This window comes from Mesoplodon bidens (genome assembly GCF_964165515.1).
Source record: "Mesoplodon bidens genome assembly, chromosome: 20".
NCBI lineage: Eukaryota > Metazoa > Chordata > Mammalia > Artiodactyla > Ziphiidae > Mesoplodon > Mesoplodon bidens.
Genome location: NC_138181.1, coordinates 26,242,646 through 26,264,497, shown reverse-complemented (window position 1 = coordinate 26,264,497; position 21,852 = coordinate 26,242,646). Strand labels below are relative to the sequence as shown.

The 21,852-nt window shown below is 38.4% G+C and overlaps 2 protein-coding genes across 2 annotated transcripts; both read left to right on the top strand.

The window, feature by feature from the left end:
* The first annotated feature begins 1,038 nt into the window (after positions 1-1,038).
* Positions 1,039-1,536, top strand: LOC308608192 (succinate dehydrogenase [ubiquinone] cytochrome b small subunit, mitochondrial-like). The gene has a single exon (XM_081220917.1). It carries the CDS (start codon positions 1,048-1,050, stop codon positions 1,525-1,527), a length of 480 nt encoding a protein of 159 aa, XP_081077043.1. The 5' UTR covers positions 1,039-1,047; the 3' UTR covers positions 1,528-1,536.
* An 11,128-nt stretch (positions 1,537-12,664) lies between these two features.
* Positions 12,665-13,567, top strand: ZFP42 (ZFP42 zinc finger protein; the record flags this gene model as incomplete). The annotated part of the gene is made up of 1 exon (XM_081220824.1): positions 12,665-13,567. The coding sequence occupies one exon, from the start codon at positions 12,665-12,667 to the stop codon at positions 13,565-13,567; it is 903 nt and encodes a 300-aa protein (XP_081076950.1).
* Between the last annotated feature and the right edge of the window lie 8,285 nt (positions 13,568-21,852).

Genomic DNA, 21,852 nt, shown 5'->3' with positions numbered 1-21,852 from the left:
CTTACCACATTACACATATAAAAAAATCTCTAAAGGTAATGTTAAATGGCTGATTATATCATATAGAATATATTCCTAAAAGCCAAGGTAACTCTATATATAGAGAGATGGCATTGAGTTTCCAAAAGAAAGGTTTCCTGAGAGGTGGTGATTCTTTTTTTTTTTTTTTTTTGCTGTACGCGGGCCTCTCACTGCTGTGGCCTCTCCCGTTGCGGAGCACAGGCTCCGGACACACAGGCTCCGCGGCCATGGCTCGCGGGCCCAGCCGCTCCGCGGCATGCGGGATCTTCCGGGACCGGGGCATGAACCCGTGTCCCCTGCATCGGCAGGCGGACTCTCAACCACTGCGCCACCAGGGAAGCCCCGAGGTGGTGATTCTTGATTTGAGTCTTAAGAGAGGTATAAGCTTGGAATCAAACTCGGGGTGAATTTTATGGGAGGGGTGATGTTAGGATATTCCAAGACAAAAATTACATTTTCTGGGCTAGAACTGGGGTTAGACTGTGGAGCTCATGTCTGTGCATTAACTATGTTCTAAATACAAAATGGAATCTGGATTGGATCCTAGAACAGATTTTTTTAAAAAGGAGATTATTGGAAAAACTGGCAAAGTCCAAATAAAATCTGGAGTTTAGTTAATAGTATCGTACCAATGTTGATTTCTTCATCTTGCTAAATATACACTGGTCATGTAAGATGTTAACATAAAGGGAAGCTGGTGAAGAGAAATATGAGAACTCCCTGTATTGTCTTTGCAACTCTTCCATAAACCCCCAAATATCTCAAAATAAGAAAGTTTAGGGCTTCCCTGGTGGCGCACTCGTCAAGAATCTGCCTGCCAATGCAGAGGACACGGGTTGGAACCCTGGTCCGGGAAGATCCCACATGCCGCGGAGCAACTAAGCCTGTGCACTACAACTACTGAGCCTGCGCTCTAGAGCCCATAAGCCACAACTACTGAGCCTGTGCCCCACAACTACTGAAGCTTGTGCGCCTACAGCCCATGCTCCACAACAAGAGAAGCCACCACAGGCCTTTCCGAGCGACATGGCGACTCTCTGGAGGCTGAGTGTCCTCTGCGGTGCCAGAGGTGGGCGAGCTCTCTTCCTCCGAACCCCAGTGGTCAGACCAGCTCATGTCTCAGCATTTCCCCAGGACCGATCAACCCCAGGATGCTGTGGAATAGAGCACATTCACCTGTCACCCAGCCACCATTCTGGTTCCAAGGCTGCATCTCTCCACTGGACTGGTGAGAGGGTTGTCGGTGTTTTGCTCCTGGGCCTAATTCCAGCTGCTTATTTGAATCCTTTTTCTGCGGTGGACTACTCTCTGGCTGCAGCCCTCACTCTTCATAGTCACTGGGGCATTGGACAAGTTGTTACTGACTATGTTCGAGGGGTTGCATTGCAGAAAGCTGCCAAGGCAGGCTTTTTGGTGCTCTCGGCGTTCACCTTTGCTGGGCTTTGTTATTTCAACTATCATGATGTGGGCATCTGCAAAGCTGTGGCTATGCTGTGGAAGCTCTGACCCTTTAGACTTAACACCTTGAGAACTGATTGTACATTGGGCTTCCCTGGTGGTGCGGTAGTTAAGAATCCGCCTGCCAACGCAGGGGACACGGGTTCAAGCCCTGACCCAGGAAGATCTCAGATGCCGCGGAGCAACCAAGTCCGTTCATCACAACTACTGACCCTGCGTTCTAGAGCCTACGAGTCACAACTACTGAAGCCCACGGGCCTAGATCCCGTGCTCCGCAACAAGAGAAGCCACCACAGTGAGAGGCCCAGGCACTGCAACGAACAGTAGCCCCCGCTCGTCGCAACTAGAGAAAACCCGTGCGCAGCAACGAAGACACAATGCAGCCAAAAATAAATAAATAAAATAGAATAAAAAAAGAGTAATCCTGAATCTTTACAAAAAAAAAAAAAAGAACTGATTGTACACCTCCTTGCCTCTGCTCTGTCATGCCATTTCAACTCACAATAAGAAGGAAATAACGGATTAGTCCGCTGGTAAACCTCTCCTCCTAATCAGCTGGTTATTCTTATCTTTGAAAAAAGATTTGAGAGAAATTGTATCCAAGAAATTGTGAGACTGAGCTTTGTATTCTGGAGAGTTAATGGGGTGTCTCACAGCTTCTCAGAAGACTCACAGTATAACTAAACATTATATATGAGCCTTTGCCTGTTAATTTATCAGACTCTTAAAGGGAATTCAGCTTTATTACTCTCAATATTTGATCAAACTTCTATATTTGTCCTAGGATGATGGAGAAAGGGAACGACTGTTAATTCATAAGTAAAGACTTTGCAGAAAATTAGGCAGTGTTTTGTTTTTGTAAACATCCGCCCCTCTGTTCAGTCGATACCAGTTACTGATGGTTACGTGTCCTAGGGAGATTTGAAAGTTAGAAATGCTGATATTTCACATTACTGATTTCTAAATCCTAGGAAGAAGAGCCTGGAGAGTTTCTGAATATAGAGAAGTTTCATATAGAGAAGAGGTCCCTTTATAGATGTTTCAAATTGTTACAGGCTCTAAATGGAGACTTAATCCTCAAATGTGTTTATTTTACTTGTCCTAAAATAATCCGTCCACAAATATAAAATTATAAGTTGCTGTTTTCCCACTGTGGGAATCTCTAATGTGAAAATGTATTCTATGAAGGTAAAGTTTTTTTAAAAATAAAAATGCTGTATAATAAAAATTTATTCTACTGTTTTTTGGGGGGTTTTTTGCGGTACGCGGGCCTCTCACTACGTGGCCTCTCCCGCTGCAGAGCACAGGCTCCGGACGCGCAGGCTCAGCGGCCATGGCTCACAGGCCCAGCCGCTCCGCGGCATGTGGGATCCTCCCGGACCGGGGCACGAACCCATGTCCCCTGCATCGGCAGGCGGACTCTCAACCACTGCGCCACCAGGGAAGTCCTATTCTACTGTTTAAAAAAAAAAAAAAAAAAAGAGAGAAGCCACCACAATGAGAAGCCGACGCACCGCAACGAAGAGTAGTCCCTGCTCACCACAACTAGAGAAAGCCAGCACGCAGCAACAAAGACCCAACAGAGCCAAAAAAAAAAAAAAAAAAAACCCACATCTGAGGCTGACTCATAAATTTTTATGGAAAAATGAGAAATTACTTAAAGTTAGATCAAGCTCTGAAATTTTCTCCAGGTGAGCCCAATTTTAATAGGTCCCTTAATAGGAAGGGAATTATGTGGATAGTCCATTCTTAAAAGGAAGAAAGGATCTTATGAAACTGCCAAATAATAACATTCATGGATCATTGTCATACTCCAGGGAGAATCTGTGGTCTAAAAAATAGCCTTTAGCTCCTGCACTGAGGCTCACTACTAAATTCTCACAGAGAAAATGAAACATGACAATGTTTATGTGGTTATAGCTTTCATCTAAAGAGCGTAAAGACTGTTGAAAATATATGAGATTTGGATACAAGTCTCATTCTGCTCAGTGTGAAGTACCAAACAGCTTCCATTTAGATTTTGTTTTAATGCAGAGCCCATCTTCTCCCATTTTATGCCCCCCATGCCCACTCATCCCCCACCACCAGCCTGGTAAAGGTGGTCAAATGCTACAAACTTCTAGTTATAAAACAAGTCCTGAGGATGTAATGGTGACTATAGTTAATAATACTGTGTTGTACGTGTATTTGAAAGTTGCTAAGAGAATATCTTAAAAGTTCGCATCACAAGAAAAAAGTTTTGTAACTTTGTACACATAAAAGTTAACGAGATGGATTTAACTAGACTTATTGCGGTGGTCATTTTGCAATACAGACATATATCAAATCATTATGTTGTGTACTTGCAACACGTTATATGTTAATTACATCTCAGTTTTTTTTAAAATGCAGTCAAAATGTACCTGAATATACCCTCATAAAAATCTTATTCTAGGGCTTCCCTGGTGGCGCAGTGGTTGAGAGTCCGCCTGCCGATGCAGGGGACACGGGTTCGTGCCCCTATCCCGGAAGATCCCACATGCCGCGCAGCGGCTGGGCCCGCGAGCCATGGCCGCGGAGCCTGTGTGTCCGGAGCCTGTGCTCCGCAACGGGAGAGGCCACAGCAGTGAGAGGCCCGCGTACAGCAAAAAATATAAAATAAAATAAAAAAAAGTTTAAAAAAAAAAAAAAATCTTATTCTACTAAGACATCAAATTCCAAGCAGAAACATTTATTATTGACTGGCTTCTTCTGAACGGAAACTCTAAAACTACATTTCAAAAGCTCTTTAAACAACTGATTGAACTTGGAAAATTAACTTTGCCTTTAAACTTTGTGTCAAGATAGCAAGACTTAGGTTGTAAACTCTGGCCCATAAACTAATACTTCTGCGGCTTTGAATAAGGCATTTGTCATTACTGACTTCCCATTTCCTTATCCATAAAATAGGTAATAACAACTCATAAGCTTTCTATCAAGATCAAATAAGTATGTAAAAAGGCATTATAAATTACAGAAAATAATAATGCAATAGGCTTTTTATGAAAGTTACACCCATGGAGTTTGTAAAATACCATAATATAATATAAAATGCTATATCTCAAAGAATTAAGCACACTCAAGTTCTAATCTGAGTTTAGCTACTTACCAGTGTGTAAACTTTCTTTGTGCCTCAAAATTCTCATGTTAAAATACTAATAAAATGATGATAATAATAACAATAGTAATATAATCATTTTGTAAATCTGATTTCAAGATAAAATGAGACATTGCATGTAAAACATTTAATTCGCTAAGTCAAATAGAGATAGACTGAAGCTCCAACAATGAAACAATGTTTTACAAGTTTAAGGTTAATATGCATTGACTATACATGACACATGTGTTCTAAAATATTCCATTCCCATTGCTCTTGGCATGAAGATCTAACTTCTTACCATGACTTAGAAGGCCTGGGGGTCTGGCACTGCACATCCCCTCTTGTCCCCCTTGCTTTCATAGGTATTCCATCCACTGTCAGGGAGATGCGCCCTCTCAGCTGACCACCTTCAGATCACAGCAGCTCTAGGGAAATCTTCCTGAACTTCCTGATTCCGTCACAATCTCCTATTCTGGGCTCTCCTAACACCCAATACCTACCTTTCATTGTCCTAATAATAGCTGCATTTCGATATTTACAAAGCGTGATTACTTTGTTGTCTTTATTTAAATTTTTAATATCTTGTTCATCATGAATTTTTGCACTAATTTTATTGTTTAAATATTAAAATATTATTAATCTTAACTGAATTTTAGAACACCCCTCAAATATTTTTGCAGAAAACCAGTAAGTTACATGCCTCACCCTGGTTCTGGTCCTGCAACTTCAGCCTGTAAATTCCAGAAGGCCTGGGATACATACCCCCAGGATCCAGAACAATGGCTTGACTGGGGGAGAAACTTAAATATGTGTAGAGTGAATTAGAGCACATTTGTAGTTTTTGAATTCTAAGACGTTTTAAGGGAAATATTGGTTGGTAACACAGAAATAAATTGTCAAACTAAAAATTTTTTTAAAACCAGCTAAAATGTTATTCTTAGAAGAATTACTATGACTAAAACTCTAGCAATCCAAAAAGCTGCTTGTTTCTATCAACCACCCTCTTTGTATCAATTTCAAAAGGCAGCCCATTTTTGTTTCAGGGTTTAATTGGTTCCCTAGCTCATTTTGGAGGAATTCAATTTCCCTTGAGCTGGGTTCATATGACAACAGATGAGTTCCTTCTTTTTGATTTACTTCTCTAGGGCCGTGGAAAGGAAAGCTAAAACAAAATGGGAGGAAGAATAATTTATGTAAGAGGTGTAGTGTGAAATGTAAATTTAGATTTTCTAAACATGTAGTCTCCAGTTTACAAGCAGAGCTACACTAACACAAACCAAGTGACCAGACTGGGGAAGGGAACTAATCTTGTTGATTGTATGCACTGTCTCAAAAGTTACAGGGGTGATAACAAAACGGTGTGGTCTAGAAAAGAAGATGCAAGAGTTAGATGAAAAAAAGGATCTTCGGCTTTAGTTATACGTGTGTATTTCTCTCCCCCCCCCTCTCTCTATATATATGTCATCCTATATATAAATATGTCATATATACATAAGTGATATTTATTTATATTTTGTGTATATATCATTATATGTATCATTTACATATATAAGTGATAATGATGACATTTTACATAGATTTATAGAGAGAGCCTCCAGTGAGGAAAGGGACTTCCAATGACCAATGACACTGCCATTTAAAGATTTGGAAAGAATGCTCTTCTCAGGATTCTTTGGCTCCTTGAAGTTGTATTTCTTTTTGAAACCCAAAACATTAACATTTTTATCACACACACACACATCTGGTTCAAACGTGCTCTGATAACTTGCCTGTGCAGTTTCTAGAGACCATAGCAGTGCATCACAGAGAACAAGAGAAGTAGTTTCTCACAACTCCTGCCTTCAGAAATTCACCTGCAAATAAAAATATTTTAAGGTAAGGAGCTAAGGAAATTTTATATAACATCTATATCAAATGGACAAGGACCTGGTATGCCTACTGGGGGAGATCAGGGAATAATACATTTTTTAAAAGTTTAATATTTCCCCTATTGGAAACGATCTTTTATTTTTTTCACTGGCATTTATTCTAAAATAAACACCCCCCCACAACAAAAGAGCGGAGAACTGCTCCCAGATATATATGTGAATTGCAGGCAAGCATCAAGTGAAACTTTAAGAGGCTTTTAAACGCTGATTTGGTTTTTGTTTTAATGGTCTGTGTACTTATACAAACTATTAAACTTCACTAGACCATGGCCAATGGTGAGCGTTGATTGGTGCTTTCAAAGTGAGTTGTGTTACCTTTAGAGACACGAACAGTCACATAATGGCTGAAAAAGAAAAAGCAGTAATAGGAATTTTTCTGCGACAGCGGGTAGGGTGAGATGGGGGTGAAGTTTGGGGGAAGGGAAGAGAAGGCACAGGGAAAGGCGTGGTGTGCATTCCAGGGGGTAAAAACTGCCTCCACCAAAACTGATTTTCTTTCATTGATATATAACTGCTTAAATTTGATTATACTTACGTTCATTTGTTCAGTAGAAATTTACTGAGTGCCTACTTCTTGCTAAAACTGGGCGACGGGGGTTCAAAGAGCTTTCTCACGTGGTGGGGGCCCAATGACTGCGGGGAGGGGGCGGGGATAGAGGTGGGTGGGGGGAGTCGCCCCTGCCCCACCCCCCCCACCCCCACCCCCACCCCCTGCTCTTGGTTGAATGTGACCCTGGGCTGGCAGGTCCTGCGGCCAACCCCACCGGGCCTGGAGCTGAGCCACACCCACCTCCACGCCCACCGCTGCCTGATCCCTCGACCTTCACAAGGTTGGTAGAGCCTTTCCTTGGAAGTTCAACTAATCAAGGCAGAGTTGAAAAGTAGGTGTAGCCTGATGACAATGTGTCCATCAAAAGGAGGGTGGGTCCAACCGGGCGGAGCGCAAAGAAAAGTTGATTCCAATAGCTGTTGGGAGCAGAAGTAGCAGTTTCTTCTACGTCTTACCTTTCAAAGGAATTGGAAGAGCGGAGCGCTTCGCGGTAGCATGGGTAAGTCTTGTTCCATGGAACTGCTTTTTTCAGCTATTGGAGACGGTGTGTGTATTGAGTTCACTACTTGGGATGGATTTTTAACCGTGGATCCCAATCAAAAAGATTTTGAAAAGCACAAATGGGAAGCGTTTTATCATCCTAGAACCAGGTGGGGAGTGGACCTTGGCCAGTAGACTTCTAGTGTTTAACGGCATTTACCTACAGCTATTTGGGCCACTGACCTCAAACTTTCAAAACGTAAAGGAGGAAAGTAAATACACTTTCAGGAAAGCAGATGACTGGTTGAATTTTCTTTGAAGTTGCATTTTTAAGTTTTGTTTTAAAAAATTGTATAAAATTGTATTGTAAAAATTTGTATAAATATTGTATCTCATTGCAAGAAATGGCTAGGTCTATTTTATGCTAAAATGTTTAAATTACTTATTATAAAGAGTAAACTTATTTTCCTTTCTTTCCTCTTCAATTATCTCTGCAAATGGCACTACCATCCACCCAATTACTTGAGCAAAAAATTGGACTACTCACTCATTCTTGCTTCTTATTTCTCTTTACTTCCTTTATCCAACCCGACAGCAAGTTTGGAAGGCTCTATCTCCATTTTCCCTCTCCCTCCATTTCAGCTCCGCTGCTACCACATGCTCCAAACCACCAACATTCTTTTCCTAGATTACTAAATAGCCTGCGGGATTTTTTTCTGCTTTCACTCTTGCCTCCCTTAATTCATTCTTCACAAATCAGCCTGAGTAGACTTTTAACCTAAATCACAGTGTGCTAATTTCCTTGTTTGAAAGAAACCCCTTAATGGTTCCCTTCGGTCTGGGAATGACATGCAAATGCACCGGTGCACCTCCTGCACCGTCCTCAACCTTATCTCAAACCTCTATGGTCTTTGCCCGCCATTTTGTGTAATAAGCATGGCTTTCATTGCCGTCCAGCAAGCTAATCCCTTTGTGCTTCCCGTTGCAGCTTGGAAAGAACACTCTTCTTCCACCTCTTTCAACTGGCTAATACTTTTCTTTTTCAGGTCTGGGTCTAATGCTTCCTTGGAGGCCTTTACAGACATTCTTTTTAAAGATAGCCTCCCTTACTTTTCCTCTTATTGGTTTCATTTCACAGCATTTTTCTCAACCTCAATTATTTTATTTACTATTTTATAAAAGCTTTATTTACATTTCTGTCTCACACAGATAAAAATGCTATGAAAACCAGGGACTTTATCTTCTTCGTTGCTCTAAGGGTCAGCACCGTGGGAATTCCCTGGTGTTCCACTGGTTAGGACTCCTGGCTTTCATTGCCGTGGACCCGGGTTCCATCCCTGATGGGGGAACCAAGATCCCGAAAGCTGGGCGGCATGGCCAAAAATTTAAAAGAAAAAAAACTTTTTAAAAAGAATTTTTGAAAAGGGTTAGCATCTAGAACGAAGTTTGGTACTAAATATTTGTATGATTGAATAAGTAAATGATGCACCCTTGGAACTACTTCTATCACAATTTGAGAAATACAAAATATAGTATATAGTCTCATGCCATTAAGTAATTCATGTAACATCCTATACTACATTTAACCATTACGTTTTCCATGTGGTTATTTCTACCAAAGGAGAATACAGTTTATCAACAGGAGTATTCTCATAATAAATTAATAAGTTACCCTTTCAATTTACACATTGTTCTCACAAGCTTGCATATTGTGTGAGAAATGGCATGATGCTCAGACATCTGACACATAAGAATCTAGTTTAGAAAGGTAAGGGCTGTACTTGGACCCTGGTAAATTCATAAAGAAAATACCTTTCTCTCAACCCTGATCTCATAGGAGATGTTGTTCTAGATAACACCTTGGCATCATTGATAGACAACTTTATGAAACTTCTACCTTAAGCATGTCTAACATCCCAAATGAATTTCTAGTAAATTAATTTTATAAGATTGCTAAATCAGATATCACCAGTCAGATGACTAAATGCATATTCATCAATTCATTTCATTAGACAAATCTAGTAAGTGCTGGGACATGTGAATAAGACAGGAGAGGCCCTTGCTCTCTTAAAGCTTACAGTCTAGTAGGTAAGACAGGGTTTAAATAATCAGAACCAAGGGGCTGTGGTCAGTGTAAAATAGGGAGCTAGGAGAGTGTTTAGCTTGGAGACCTAATTGAGACTAAGAATCAAGGGAAGCTTGCCTGTGCAAGTGGCGTTTAGGCAGAGATCTGAAATGCAGGTGGGAAGTAAACCTCTGCATGCCCCATCTGCGCACATGCTCATATGGTAAGGGGGATTGAGAGCGGGTAGTTGTTTTTTTTTTTTTTTTTAATTCTATAGTTTTGTATTTATCCTAGGTTTTTTTTAATTGAAAGGTAGTTGATGTACAGCAATATTATGTAAGCTACAGGTGTACAGTATGAGGGTAGAGAGGAAAGAGCATGGCACTTTACTGGAAGGAGACTTTATTATGGCTTGAGATGAAACAGGAGAACTGGAGATGGCAAGAGATAAGTTTGGAGAGAAAAGCTGGAATCAAACCAATTGTAGCTATTTTAAATGGACTAATTGAGGGAGGGAACTGTTGTGTTCTTTCCTACTTAAACTTTAGATCTAGCGATTTTGCTCCAAAGGTGCTTGCTATATGCACTAATACAAAGTGAAATGAAAATTATTTTTTAGCTATGAGAGCACTATTTTGTTAGGCAAATATTGCTGGATACAGTCTCCCTGGTTTATTTCACCTTTATAAAAGACAGAATAAATAATAACACTTATACCATTAACATATATTATATATTAGGAATAAAACATATAAACAGCTTGAACATATTTTTTTAAGATTTTTTTTAAATGTAGATCATCTTTAAAGTCTTTACTGAATTTGCTACAATATTGCTTCCATTTTATGTTTTGGTTTTTTGGACACAAGGTATGTGGGATCTCAGCTCCCCGACCAGGGATCGAACCTGCACCCCCTGCATTGGAAGGTGAAGTCTTAACCACTGGACTGACAGGGAAGTCCCTGAAAATATTTTTAAATAGCCACATTTAAAAATAACCTCCTCAGGCTTCCCTGGTGGTGCAGTGGTTGAGAGTCTGCCTGCCGATGCAGGGGACACGGGTTCATGCCCCGGTCTGGGAGGATCCCACATGCCGCGGAGCGGCTGGGCCCGTGAGCCATGGCCGCTGAGCCTGCACGTCCAGAGCCTGTGCTCCGCAGCGGGAGAGGCCCGCGTACAGCAAAAAAAAAAAAAAACAAACTTCCTCAAAAGAATCATGCTATTCTTGGCAAAAGAAAAAAATACAATAAAAACAAAACATGCATTTCAATTGGTAAGGGAAGAGGTTTAAATGTCTTCTTAAACATGAGTATGTATGTATATTACATAGAAATATATATATATTTATATAATATATGCATATATTTAAGAAAACATTTAAATGTCTTCCCTGAACAATTTATATATAAATATTTGATTTATACTTAAATATATAATGAAAATATTAATTATATTTATTTGCAAATATGTATATATGAATGCTTAAGAAGACATTTAAAAATCTTAGTTTTTAATGTCATAGATAACATTCATATATATTTTATATAAGTAAATATATAATTTATTTTATTTGTAATTTATATAGTATATATTTACATATATAAATATGTATATGTGTATATATATATAGTGTTTAAGAAGGCATAAAAGCATGCTTTGTTTTCATTCTATGTATTATTTTACCAAAAGTAAATGGCACAAACTTTTTGAGGTGGCATTTTTTAATGTGGCTATTTAAAAATATTTTCAAGCTGTTGATTTTCATTCCAGTACTTTCACATTTGCTACTTTTTAAAAGCATTTAATTTTTGTTCCTACAGCAGGACATCAGGATGCTAAAATTAAGAGATCTTTTATAAGACACAATTGTAACATTAAGCAAAGGACCCTTAGAAAGAATATAATATATTCATGCTGTAACTTTCATGGTACTACTTTTAGATTTTTAAGAAAAGGATCAGAAACCACTCGAATTCCCCTGTGCCTTTATTTTGACTTGTACTTATAAGAGATGGCAATACATAGACTTCACATGGCTTACTTATTCTCTGGATCCCCATCTTATAGAACAAGGGTGGGCAAACTACAGCCATCCACCAAATCAGTCTCTGTTGTGCACTGCCCATCCTCTGTGTACTGTCTGTAGCTGCTTCTGTGCTACAGTGAGATTGAATAGCTATGACATAGGCCCTAGGGCCCACAGAGTTTAAATCAGGCTCTTTACAGAAAAAGTTTGCTGCCCTTGGTCTAGAATAGTACCTGGCACTTAGCAGGATCCAACATCTACTTATAGAATGAATACAAAGGTAAACTAACAGTAGCTCACATGAGTGGTCAGCATTTGGTCTATGCCATGAACTGTGCTAAGCACTTTAAATGCAATATTTAATTTGAATTTCACAGGAGTGTTACATAAGAATAGGCATATCTTGCTCCCTCACCTCCTTTAAGTTTTTAGTCAGCTGCCACTACCTCAGTCAAGATTTACCTGGAGCTCCCTATTTAAAATTACAAACCCCTGCTTTCTACCAGTCCCTTGGTTTATTCTATAGTGCTTTGCCTTATAACATACAATGTACATTACTTATTTTGTATACTCCATGGGGCATACATTACATTTTTGGTATAATATATCTATTCACTGGTGTGTCTCAACCCATGAGTAGCCTAGAACAGGGCTAGCACATAGTGAGTGCCCAATGAACGTTAGGTGATCAATTAGGGAGCTCAGATAACTTATGGGGGATACCCAGGAAAGAATTGGTTATGACCAATGTCTTACGTACATCTGTCACAGCTAATTCTCTTACTCTCTTGCAGTTAGTCAAAGATGTAAATGTAGTGATTCTGTTATTGGAAAGTGAGTTCTAGGACATTTTTTGAGGTCATTTTCTGACAATGGCTCTAATATTGGAATATATTTTACCTAATGACTACTATCTCAAACAGGTGCTTGCTGAAAACAATTCACGTAGATCACTCCTACCCAGAAGTGGTTGATCTATCCTGGTGCAAACCTTCACGGAGGGAGCTAGCAGGACGACATGGACCAGAAACTGAAGAAAAGGCAAAAGACACTTGGCCAGAAAGGCCTCAGTAGAAGAGCTGTCAGTGGGGACAAGTCACCGCCAGCCCCGCAGGAACCTCCTGACACGACGTGCACCTTATGTGATGAGGAAGTGTGCTATGAGACTAGCTTTCGGGTTGTTGAAGAGGATTCCTTCTCTGACTGTTACATAGAATGCATAATAAGAGGTGAGTTTTCTGAACCTATCACGGAAGAGGACTCACTTCTTAAGTCCTTTGACTATCTGAAAGAAGGATCAGAACAAGAGCTTTCTCAACAGGTTCTTGCAGCAAGCTCACTTCTTGAATGTTCCTTGGAATACATGAAAAAGGGGGCAAAACAAGAACTTCCGCAACAGTTTGGTGGAGATAATTCACTTCTTGAGTCTTCTGAGTACATGACAGGCAAGAAGCTTCCTCCTGGAGAAATACCCAGCATGGACTTTTCAGATCCTAAACAGCTCACAGAATGTACTAAAATGAAGCCAAGTACAAATAAAGAATATGATGCTCCAGAAAAAATTGTTTGTCCTCAGAGCGGATGCATAAGAGAGTTCAAGAATAGAGCATCCATGAGAAAGCATCTCCGAGTTCATAGTCCCCGAGATCACGTATGTGCAGAATGTGGGAAAGCCTTCAAGGAGAGCGCAAAACTAAAAAGACATTTTCTGGTTCATACTGGAGAGAGGCCATTTCCGTGTACTTTTGAAGGGTGCGGAAAACGTTTTTCCCTGTCCTTCAATTTGCGTACACATGTGCGCATCCACACTGGGGAGAAACCTTTTGTATGTCCCTTTGAAGGCTGTCTCAAGAAGTTTATTCAGTCAAATAACATGAAAGCGCACCTCTTAACTCATGCAAAGGCCGAAATGAGTCAATGAAAGAAGATGGAAAATAATCCTCAAACAGGATAAGCATATTAACAAAAGAATGATTGGCAACAAATATGCCTCATTGATTACTGTTTCAAGAAACAATTTTTAAATCTATTGCCATAAGGTATATTTTTTTTAAATGTTACTAAGATAGATGCTCCTATAGTCTGTAATGTTATTTTAGAACTTTGTGCGTAAAATTATAGTGCAGTTCCAATAGTAATGTCAGTAATGAACTTACTTCAAAAGCATAATCCTTAATATATGACAAATTGGATTTCTGGATATGGGACTTAATATCACATACTATAATTACGAAATTAACTTTGCTTTTAAGTTTGTAGTTTCCAACTGTTTAGCTTTTTCCTTTTATACTTCTTAATACATATGATAATTCCAGAGAATGAAAATTTTGCAATAGATCGTCAATAAATGAATGAGTAGTTAAAATTTTTAAGTTAAATATATTGTTTAATCCTTTTATTTTTTATCATTGTATCAAACTATATCGAAATCATATAGTAGATGTAAATGGTTATTTGATAGTGTCAATCCATTTGAATCCATTTTAGATATTTTTAAATAAAAGGAAATAAAACCCCAGAAATGTACTAAATCTGTGTTAAAAAATCAAAGAAGTGTGCATTAAAAAGAGATGCCATTTATTTGTCTTCAGAATTAGCAAAGCATGGCAAAAACTGATTGTTCGGTATCAGTGAGGTGTCGGGGAAGTTGCTCTCCTACAAGGTCAGTTAAGGGATGTTGTCACCCGCCATTTGGGGAGGGGAGTGCTAGATCAGTTTTCTAGGGCTGCCATAACAGTACCACCAACTGGGTGACTTAAACAACAGATATTTATTGTGTCATAGTTCTGGAGGCCAGAAGTTCAAAAAAAATATTGGCAGGATTGTTTCCTTCCTAGGGTTGTGAAGAAAAGCTCTGTTCCAAATGTCTCTTCTTGGCTTGTAGATGACTGTCTTCATGTTTACATGGCATTTTCCTGTATCTTCACATCATCTTCCTTCTGTTCAGATTTCCTCTTAAAAGGACACCAGACATACTGGATTAGAATCCACCCTGATGCCCTCATTTTAACTTGGTCTATAAAGATGCCCATCGTCAAATAAGGTTACATTCTGAGGTACTGGGGGTTAGGATTTCAACATGGATTTTTGAGTGTACATAGTTCAAACCATAACGTGCACTTTTTTAGACCCAATAATTTCATTTCTAGAATTCCATTCTACAGAATATGTTCACTAATGTACAAAGATAATTTGTTCAAGGATTTTCACTAAAGCATATTTTAATAGTAATTTGATTCATAACTTGAATGTCCATTAAAAGGGAACAAGTTGCATAAATCTTAATACCTCTATTCAACAGGAAATGTGCAAATATCCTTAAAGGAAACTTGGCTATAAAGGGAAGGAAAGAGGTCCACAGCCAGAGGGAAGCCATAGAGTAGGAGGAAGTTTGATGTTTAAGATTTAAGACACCATTGGAGATAATGGTAATATGTACCATAAACAGCTTTTCAGGAGAAAAAAAAGTCAACACACAATATAAACAAATCAAATTTAAGATTAATCTTGCTTTTAGAAAGGCCAAAATGTAAAAATACGTATGATTTTTTTTTAAAGGAAAAAAAAATCAAGGACTTTTTTACTTAGGAATGAGCTAATTATTACTGTGGACTATTATGGAAATTTAATTTTTTATTTATAATATATTTGGTGTGGAATTTATACCATCATTTCTATAGAAATGTGGGTCCAGAGCCTCTAAGTTAAAAAGAATACAGGATACATAATCCATTCATAAATTTGGAATTTCCTCTGAATCAAACACCTGAGTATAGAATTTAGGATGAGAATTTGGTGTTTGATCAAGATGATGAATCATATGTTTGTCTGGTTTTTGCTTTGACAGCAGTATATTTAATTTGATCCTCTAGGAATTTCTATTCCAAAGTTGAATTAGAGTTGCTATTAGAATAACACCTTTGAGGACTAAGTGAAAGGCACTAGGTAAAAGGCGGGATTAAATAGAGAGAAGTCAAGACTAGATAAACTCATTGGCTGGGTTTAGGCTGTAAACTTGAGACCTGGGACTAGGGCATCAAGAAAGATCAAGATTGGTTTCCCCTGTGTGTGGAGGCTGGTCTGCTTCTGGAGACTACCCTTTCTGGAACTGAAGGGGCCACAGTCTCAGTATTTACAACCCTAAACGCGAAAATGTACAAGGAACATCAATCTGAGAAAGTGCTTGTGTATCTGGATGCCAAAGCTTAGTTAAATTCTGACTTGGGAATAGGACATTAGTTGGCTAGTCTCCTAACTGTATTTTTGTTTGGGTTTTTCTTGTTGTTTCCAAAGAGGAACCCTAAAATTGCTAAGAATGTAACAGGAAGAAAGCACGTGGATATAACGAAAAAAGAAGACGGGAAAGGAGATTAGCTAACGAGGAAATGTCATCTGAAATCTTTGCTAATGTTTCAGAAAAGAAATGTACATATAGTTTCCACATTTGTATTTTAAGTAAGAAGAATGAACACAAGATATGTGAATACATAATCCAGAGAAAACTACAAAAGAAAATCAATCCATCTAGATTTTTACGTCTCCAGATACTGGCATTTTACGAACCCCAAGTTCTGATGAATAAATAAACATTTTTGTTTTCATGCTGGTATTTGGATTCATGGCCTGTATATTTTTTCTTTCTTTTTTTAATGGCCAAAGGTTAACAATTAAAGGGTAACACTAGAGAAATACATTCTACAAAAAGTGAAAATCTTAAGGCAGAGCTCATCACTGTAACAGGGCATAGTTAGTTGGCACTTAATAAATTATGGAATGAATAAGTGTGTAAAAATTTAGCTTAATACGCTTTTTAAAAACTATAGTTATCAAAATTATATGTAATTCAGAAACAGCTAATAAAACATTACTTGCCTTTACATAAAATCAGGTTAGTCCAAAATAAAGGTGGAAACCACAGAAGTGTTTAATTACCTATGCATACGTCAGCTCTTACTCCCCAAAAGTAATCACCACTCAAAAAGGATTTTTTTAACTTATATTTTTTGATCATTTTTGTTAATAGTGAAAATTATCTTAAATCCCATTATCTTTTTTTTTTTCTGTCTTCCTCCTCTAAAAGGGACAGGAGACTGAGGGTCTGTTCAACTCCTAACATCTTGGATAATGAAGAACTATCCTGCCTTGAGAATTATATCTACCAAGGCTGTGATTAGATAGTTAGCAATGTGTTAAACCACTTACATTCCTACTTTAAATTAGTTTATTTTATTCTCTGTGATATGTGCACAGGTCTCCCAAACAGTCATACTTGATTTCTGTATTTTGCCTTAGCTACAGTGTGCATTGGTGGACGTAAGATTTCCATCCTATTTTATCCAGAAAGAATTCTGTGCAAAAGCAGAATTGTCAGATTCTTATATTACTTTCCTGCCAAATAGGCATGTGCAGAAACCTGTGTGTGCTTATGTTTTAATTACCTAATGTACTAGCTCTGACTGAATAAATTGTATGATTACATCTTACACTGGACACAGAACAGTGCAAGTTATATTAAAAAGCCATTATATTTGCAACTCTGAGCAAGAGACTATAATTAAAAGGCAATTGGAGGAAATTAGCTTTGAGAGTACAAGAGTTTAAGCAGGATTTGGTAAATGAACATTAACGGTTAACATGTGCTTTTTATTAGGTCTTTTGCTTCTTCTATGACCCCAGGGTTGAATTTCTTTAATGTCAGTGGATCAGACATGTGAAAACACCTGTACAAAGCTATGCTTTACAATGTGGCTAAAGTTATATCCATAAAAAAAGCCAACATAACTTTTGTGACTTTAGTAAATCAAGGTATTAGGTAGGCTAGAATGATATCCTAGGCGTTAATAAACTTTTTAATACTCCTAAGATCTCGGGTATGTGTCATAAAAAACATACTACATGCTTCTTGCAACTCAAAATGTTGATCATAAAATACACATGTACAAATCAAAGAAGTAATACAACTTTAGAGAATTTTGATTATCATGGCCATTAAACAGTTTAAAAGTTGTTAAAGTTATACACAATATGTGTAGTAGCACCCCATCTTTACCTAAGGCAACCAATACATCTGCAAACTGCTGAGGACTTAGCATGGTACTTACTGATACTTGGCGGGGTGGGGGGGGGCAGTGGAAATCTTTGTGCTTATCAGATACATATGCCTAAAATATCTTATAGTTATGGCAGATTAGGGATGGCTGCAAATTCTTTGCTACTCTTCCAGTTGAGAGTTGGGGTCTATGTCCTTTCCCCTTGAGTCTCTGCTGGTCTGCTTTGATCAATAGGGTATGGTGTAGGGACTGCCTTGGTGGGGCTATGGTTAAGACTCCGTGCTCCCAATGCAGGGGGCCCCGGGTTCGATAAGGAGCCCGCCTTGCCGCAACTAAGACCCAGCACAACCAAATAAATAAACATTTTTTAAAAATAGAGTATGGTGTGAATTATGCTATAATAGCTATGCCAATTCCAGGCCTAGCTTTTAAGAGGCCTGGCAGCTACCGTTTTGCTCTTGTAAAAACCAACTGTCATTTTAAGAAGTATGACTACCCTAAGACCACCATCCTGGGAAAACCAGCAGCTGTTGCAACAGGGGCTGTTGCAAGCCACTTGCAGAGGCCCAGTAGGACAAGAAATGGAGAGAGGAAGGCAAAGGAGTCATGAGGTGCCAGGCATGTGAGTGAGTCATCCTGGAAGGGTCACCCAGCCCCAGTCACCCCAGGTGACACCAAATTAATTACAGGGCCTAGATGGTCCTTTTCCAAATTTCTGACCCATAAAATGATGAGCAAAGTGAAATGATTTTTTTACATAGTGACTATAGTTGATAATTTGTAAAACTGAAATTTGCTATGAGTAGAACTTAAATGTTCTCACCATATATATGTGTGTGTGTGTGTATATATATATATATATATACATGTATATAATCATCACAATGTACAACTGAAATATCTTAAAATTTCATTTGTCAATTATACTTCAATAAAACTGAAAAAATAAAATGGCTGTTTTAAGCCACTTGAATTTTGGGGTTAGTTCATTATGCATCAATAGATAACATACACTCCACTTCAGATGTGTAATTTGAATTCTATAGTCTCTGCTTTATATTTGTGTGTTGTGTGTATATATACATATATAATATCAATAAATTTTACCATATGATTAGTTTATGTCTAAATTCAAAAGGAATTATTTATTTTATTTTCAAATTTATATACTAGACCTATTTTCAATGTCATACAATGAGGTTGTGATCCCCTTTTCCTAGACTAGTAGAGACACATATTTGGTGGACTATCTAAGGAAACTGCAGCTGACTTTAATAAAATTAAAACTCAGTCTCTCTCAAGGTTGGTGGAGAGAGGTCTCCACCCAGAAGGAAACTTTCTCTTGACCACTAATCGTGTCATCCTGAGCCTGCCACTTTCCCCTGGACAAAATCCCATTAATTACTGCTGCTACCACCACTATCCTTAAAGAACTATGCTCCCCTTTAACACGGACCCAAGCTCTAGCTCTTCCTCTACTACTTAACAGTAAAAATGAGATGAGGCTGGAACATCTAAAGATCCAATTAAAGACAAGGATAACAGAATACAGCTTGTTTTTTCATGTCACAGGCTTCAGAGAGATCTACTGTTTTGGAACCCAGAGTTAAGAGAAAAAGCTCCAGTGATTCTTTTCATTTTCATCTGAGACCTGGTTCAGGTTTTTGGGTGAGGACCCACTTATTTCCCTAGCCTCTAACCTCAGTATATCTAGATGTGGTATTTAACTAGAAGACCCCTAAAGTTGTCCCAGAAGGGGGTATAGGGTGGACATGAGAGATAACCTTGAAGAGATTGGCAAGGGACAAATTTTGAAGGCTTTAAAACTCATTTTAATGAACTAGAACTTTTTCTTGTAGTCAATAAAGGAAGCATTAAAGGCATTAGCATAGGTAACATGATCAAACTAACTTTTTAGAAAAATCATCTGGGATGCAGGGTAGAAGAGCACTGAGGAGTAGGAAAACAGGCAGCATAATCCACAGGAGAGATGATATGTCTTATTGGATGTTATATTTCCAGCACAAGCATAGAACATAATACATGATTAATGGATGTTTAAATAAATGCTGACTAGACAAAGCTAAAAGAATTTCCAAGCAGTAATAAAAATTTTTAAAGTGACAGATGCACTAAATTTAACCTCACTGACACAACAATCAAAAGACAAATAATCCAATTAAAAATGAGCAAAGAACTTGAATAGACATTTCTCCAAAGATAAATAAATGGCCAATAAACACATGAAAAGATGATGAACATTATGTCATTAGGAAAATGCAATTCAAAACCACAAAAAAGAACAACAACAAAAACATTTCACATTTGCTAGAATGGCTATAATTTAAAAAAAAAAAGAAATCTTGGTCAGAAAGTGGAGCAATTTGAATCTTCCATCACTGCTAGTTGGACTGCAGAATGGTGCAGCCACTGTGAAAAACAGTTTAGGACTTCCCTGGTGGTGCAGTGGTTAGGAATCCACCTGCCAATACAGGGGACACGGGTTCGAGCCCTGGTCCTGGAAGATCCCACATCCACATGCCACTGAGCAACTAAGCCCACGCACCACAATTACTGAGCCTGCGCTCTAGAGCCCACAGGTCATAACTCCTGAGCCCGTGTGCCACAACTACTGAAGCCCACGCACGTGTGCTCTGCAACAAGAGAAGCCACTGCAACGAGAAGCTCGCGCACCACAACGAAGAGCAGCCCCTGCTTGCTGCAACTAGAAAAAGCCCACGCACAGCAACGAAGACCCAACACAACTAGAAATAAATATAAATAAATAAATTTATATTAAAAAAAAGAAAAAGTTTAGTAGTTCCTTAACATGTTTAGCACAGTTATCATATGACCCAGTAATTTCACTGCTAGATATATACCCAAGAGCGATATAAAAATTTGTATACAAATGTTCGTAACAGCATGATTCATAATAGCCAAATAGTGGAAACATCCCAAAAGCCCTCCAACTGATGAATGGATAAACAAAACTTTCTATACCCATACAATGGAATATTATGTTAGCCATAAAAAGGGATGGAAGTATTAATACATGTTACAACAACAATGAACCTTGAAGACATGCCAAGTTGAGGCAGCCAGACACAATTCCTTATATCATCCAATTCCATTGTATTTGAAATCCCCAGAACAGACAAACTCATAGAAACTGAAAGTAGATTACTGGCTGCCAGGAACAAGGGAATAACGAAGTGATAGGTAATGGTTTCCTTTCAGGGTGATAAAAATGTTCTAAAGTTACATAGTGTTGATAGTTGCAAAATTCTGTGCATGTACTAAAACCCACTCAATTGTTACTTTAAAAGGGTGAATTTTGGGCTTCCCTGGTGGCGCAGTGGTTGAGAGTCCGCCTGCCGAGGCAGGGGACGCGGGTTCGTGCCCTGGTCCGGGAAGGTCCCACATGCCGCGGAGCGGCTGGGCCTGTGAGCCATGGCCGCTGAGCCTGCGCGTCCGGAGCCTGTGCTCCACAACGGGAGAGGCCACAACAGTGAGAGGCCCGCATACCACCAAAAAAATTTAAAAATAAAATAAAAATAAAAAATAAAAGGGTGAATTTTATGGTACATGAATTATATTTCATTAAAGCTGTTACTTTAAAAATCATCTATGCAAACTACTATAGTCTTATTAACTATTTTACAGTCACTTTCATCAAAAGCAATTAACACAATACATCGAACACCCAGGAGGTTAAATAACTGGGGTTAAGAATATAGATTTAGGATTACTTAAATGAATATTTGATATTATTATTCTTTGTATTACTAATATTACCTCTATCAGGGATACTGTGTCAGGACCATGTCCCTGGCCCTTGAGGTTCCTACAATTTTACAGTACATTATAGGTGCTTGATAAAAATGATCATGTTTATGTTTCCTTAATGAGGATATATATTAACTTTTGAAAAGTGTGTTGAAGATGAAAATATTTAAAGTCAGTATCTTGTCGTTTCATCTGTTTGTTTGCTAAAATTAAAACACACATAGAAACAAAACACCCTGTGGCTCATGCATTTGAAGGTATTCCAAGGATAGCTTTAAAACGGGTAGGTCTGATGTTTACAAAGCCCAGATCACCTTCTCTCCTTACTTCTGCTACCCTCCATGGACATTTTCTGTTATTAAATGAA

Bases quoted from the DNA above. Each gene is read 5' to 3' on its own strand.
- LOC308608192 (XM_081220917.1), top strand. From the start codon at position 1,048: ATGGCGACTCTCTGGAGGCTGAGTGTCCTCTGCGGTGCCAGAGGTGGG.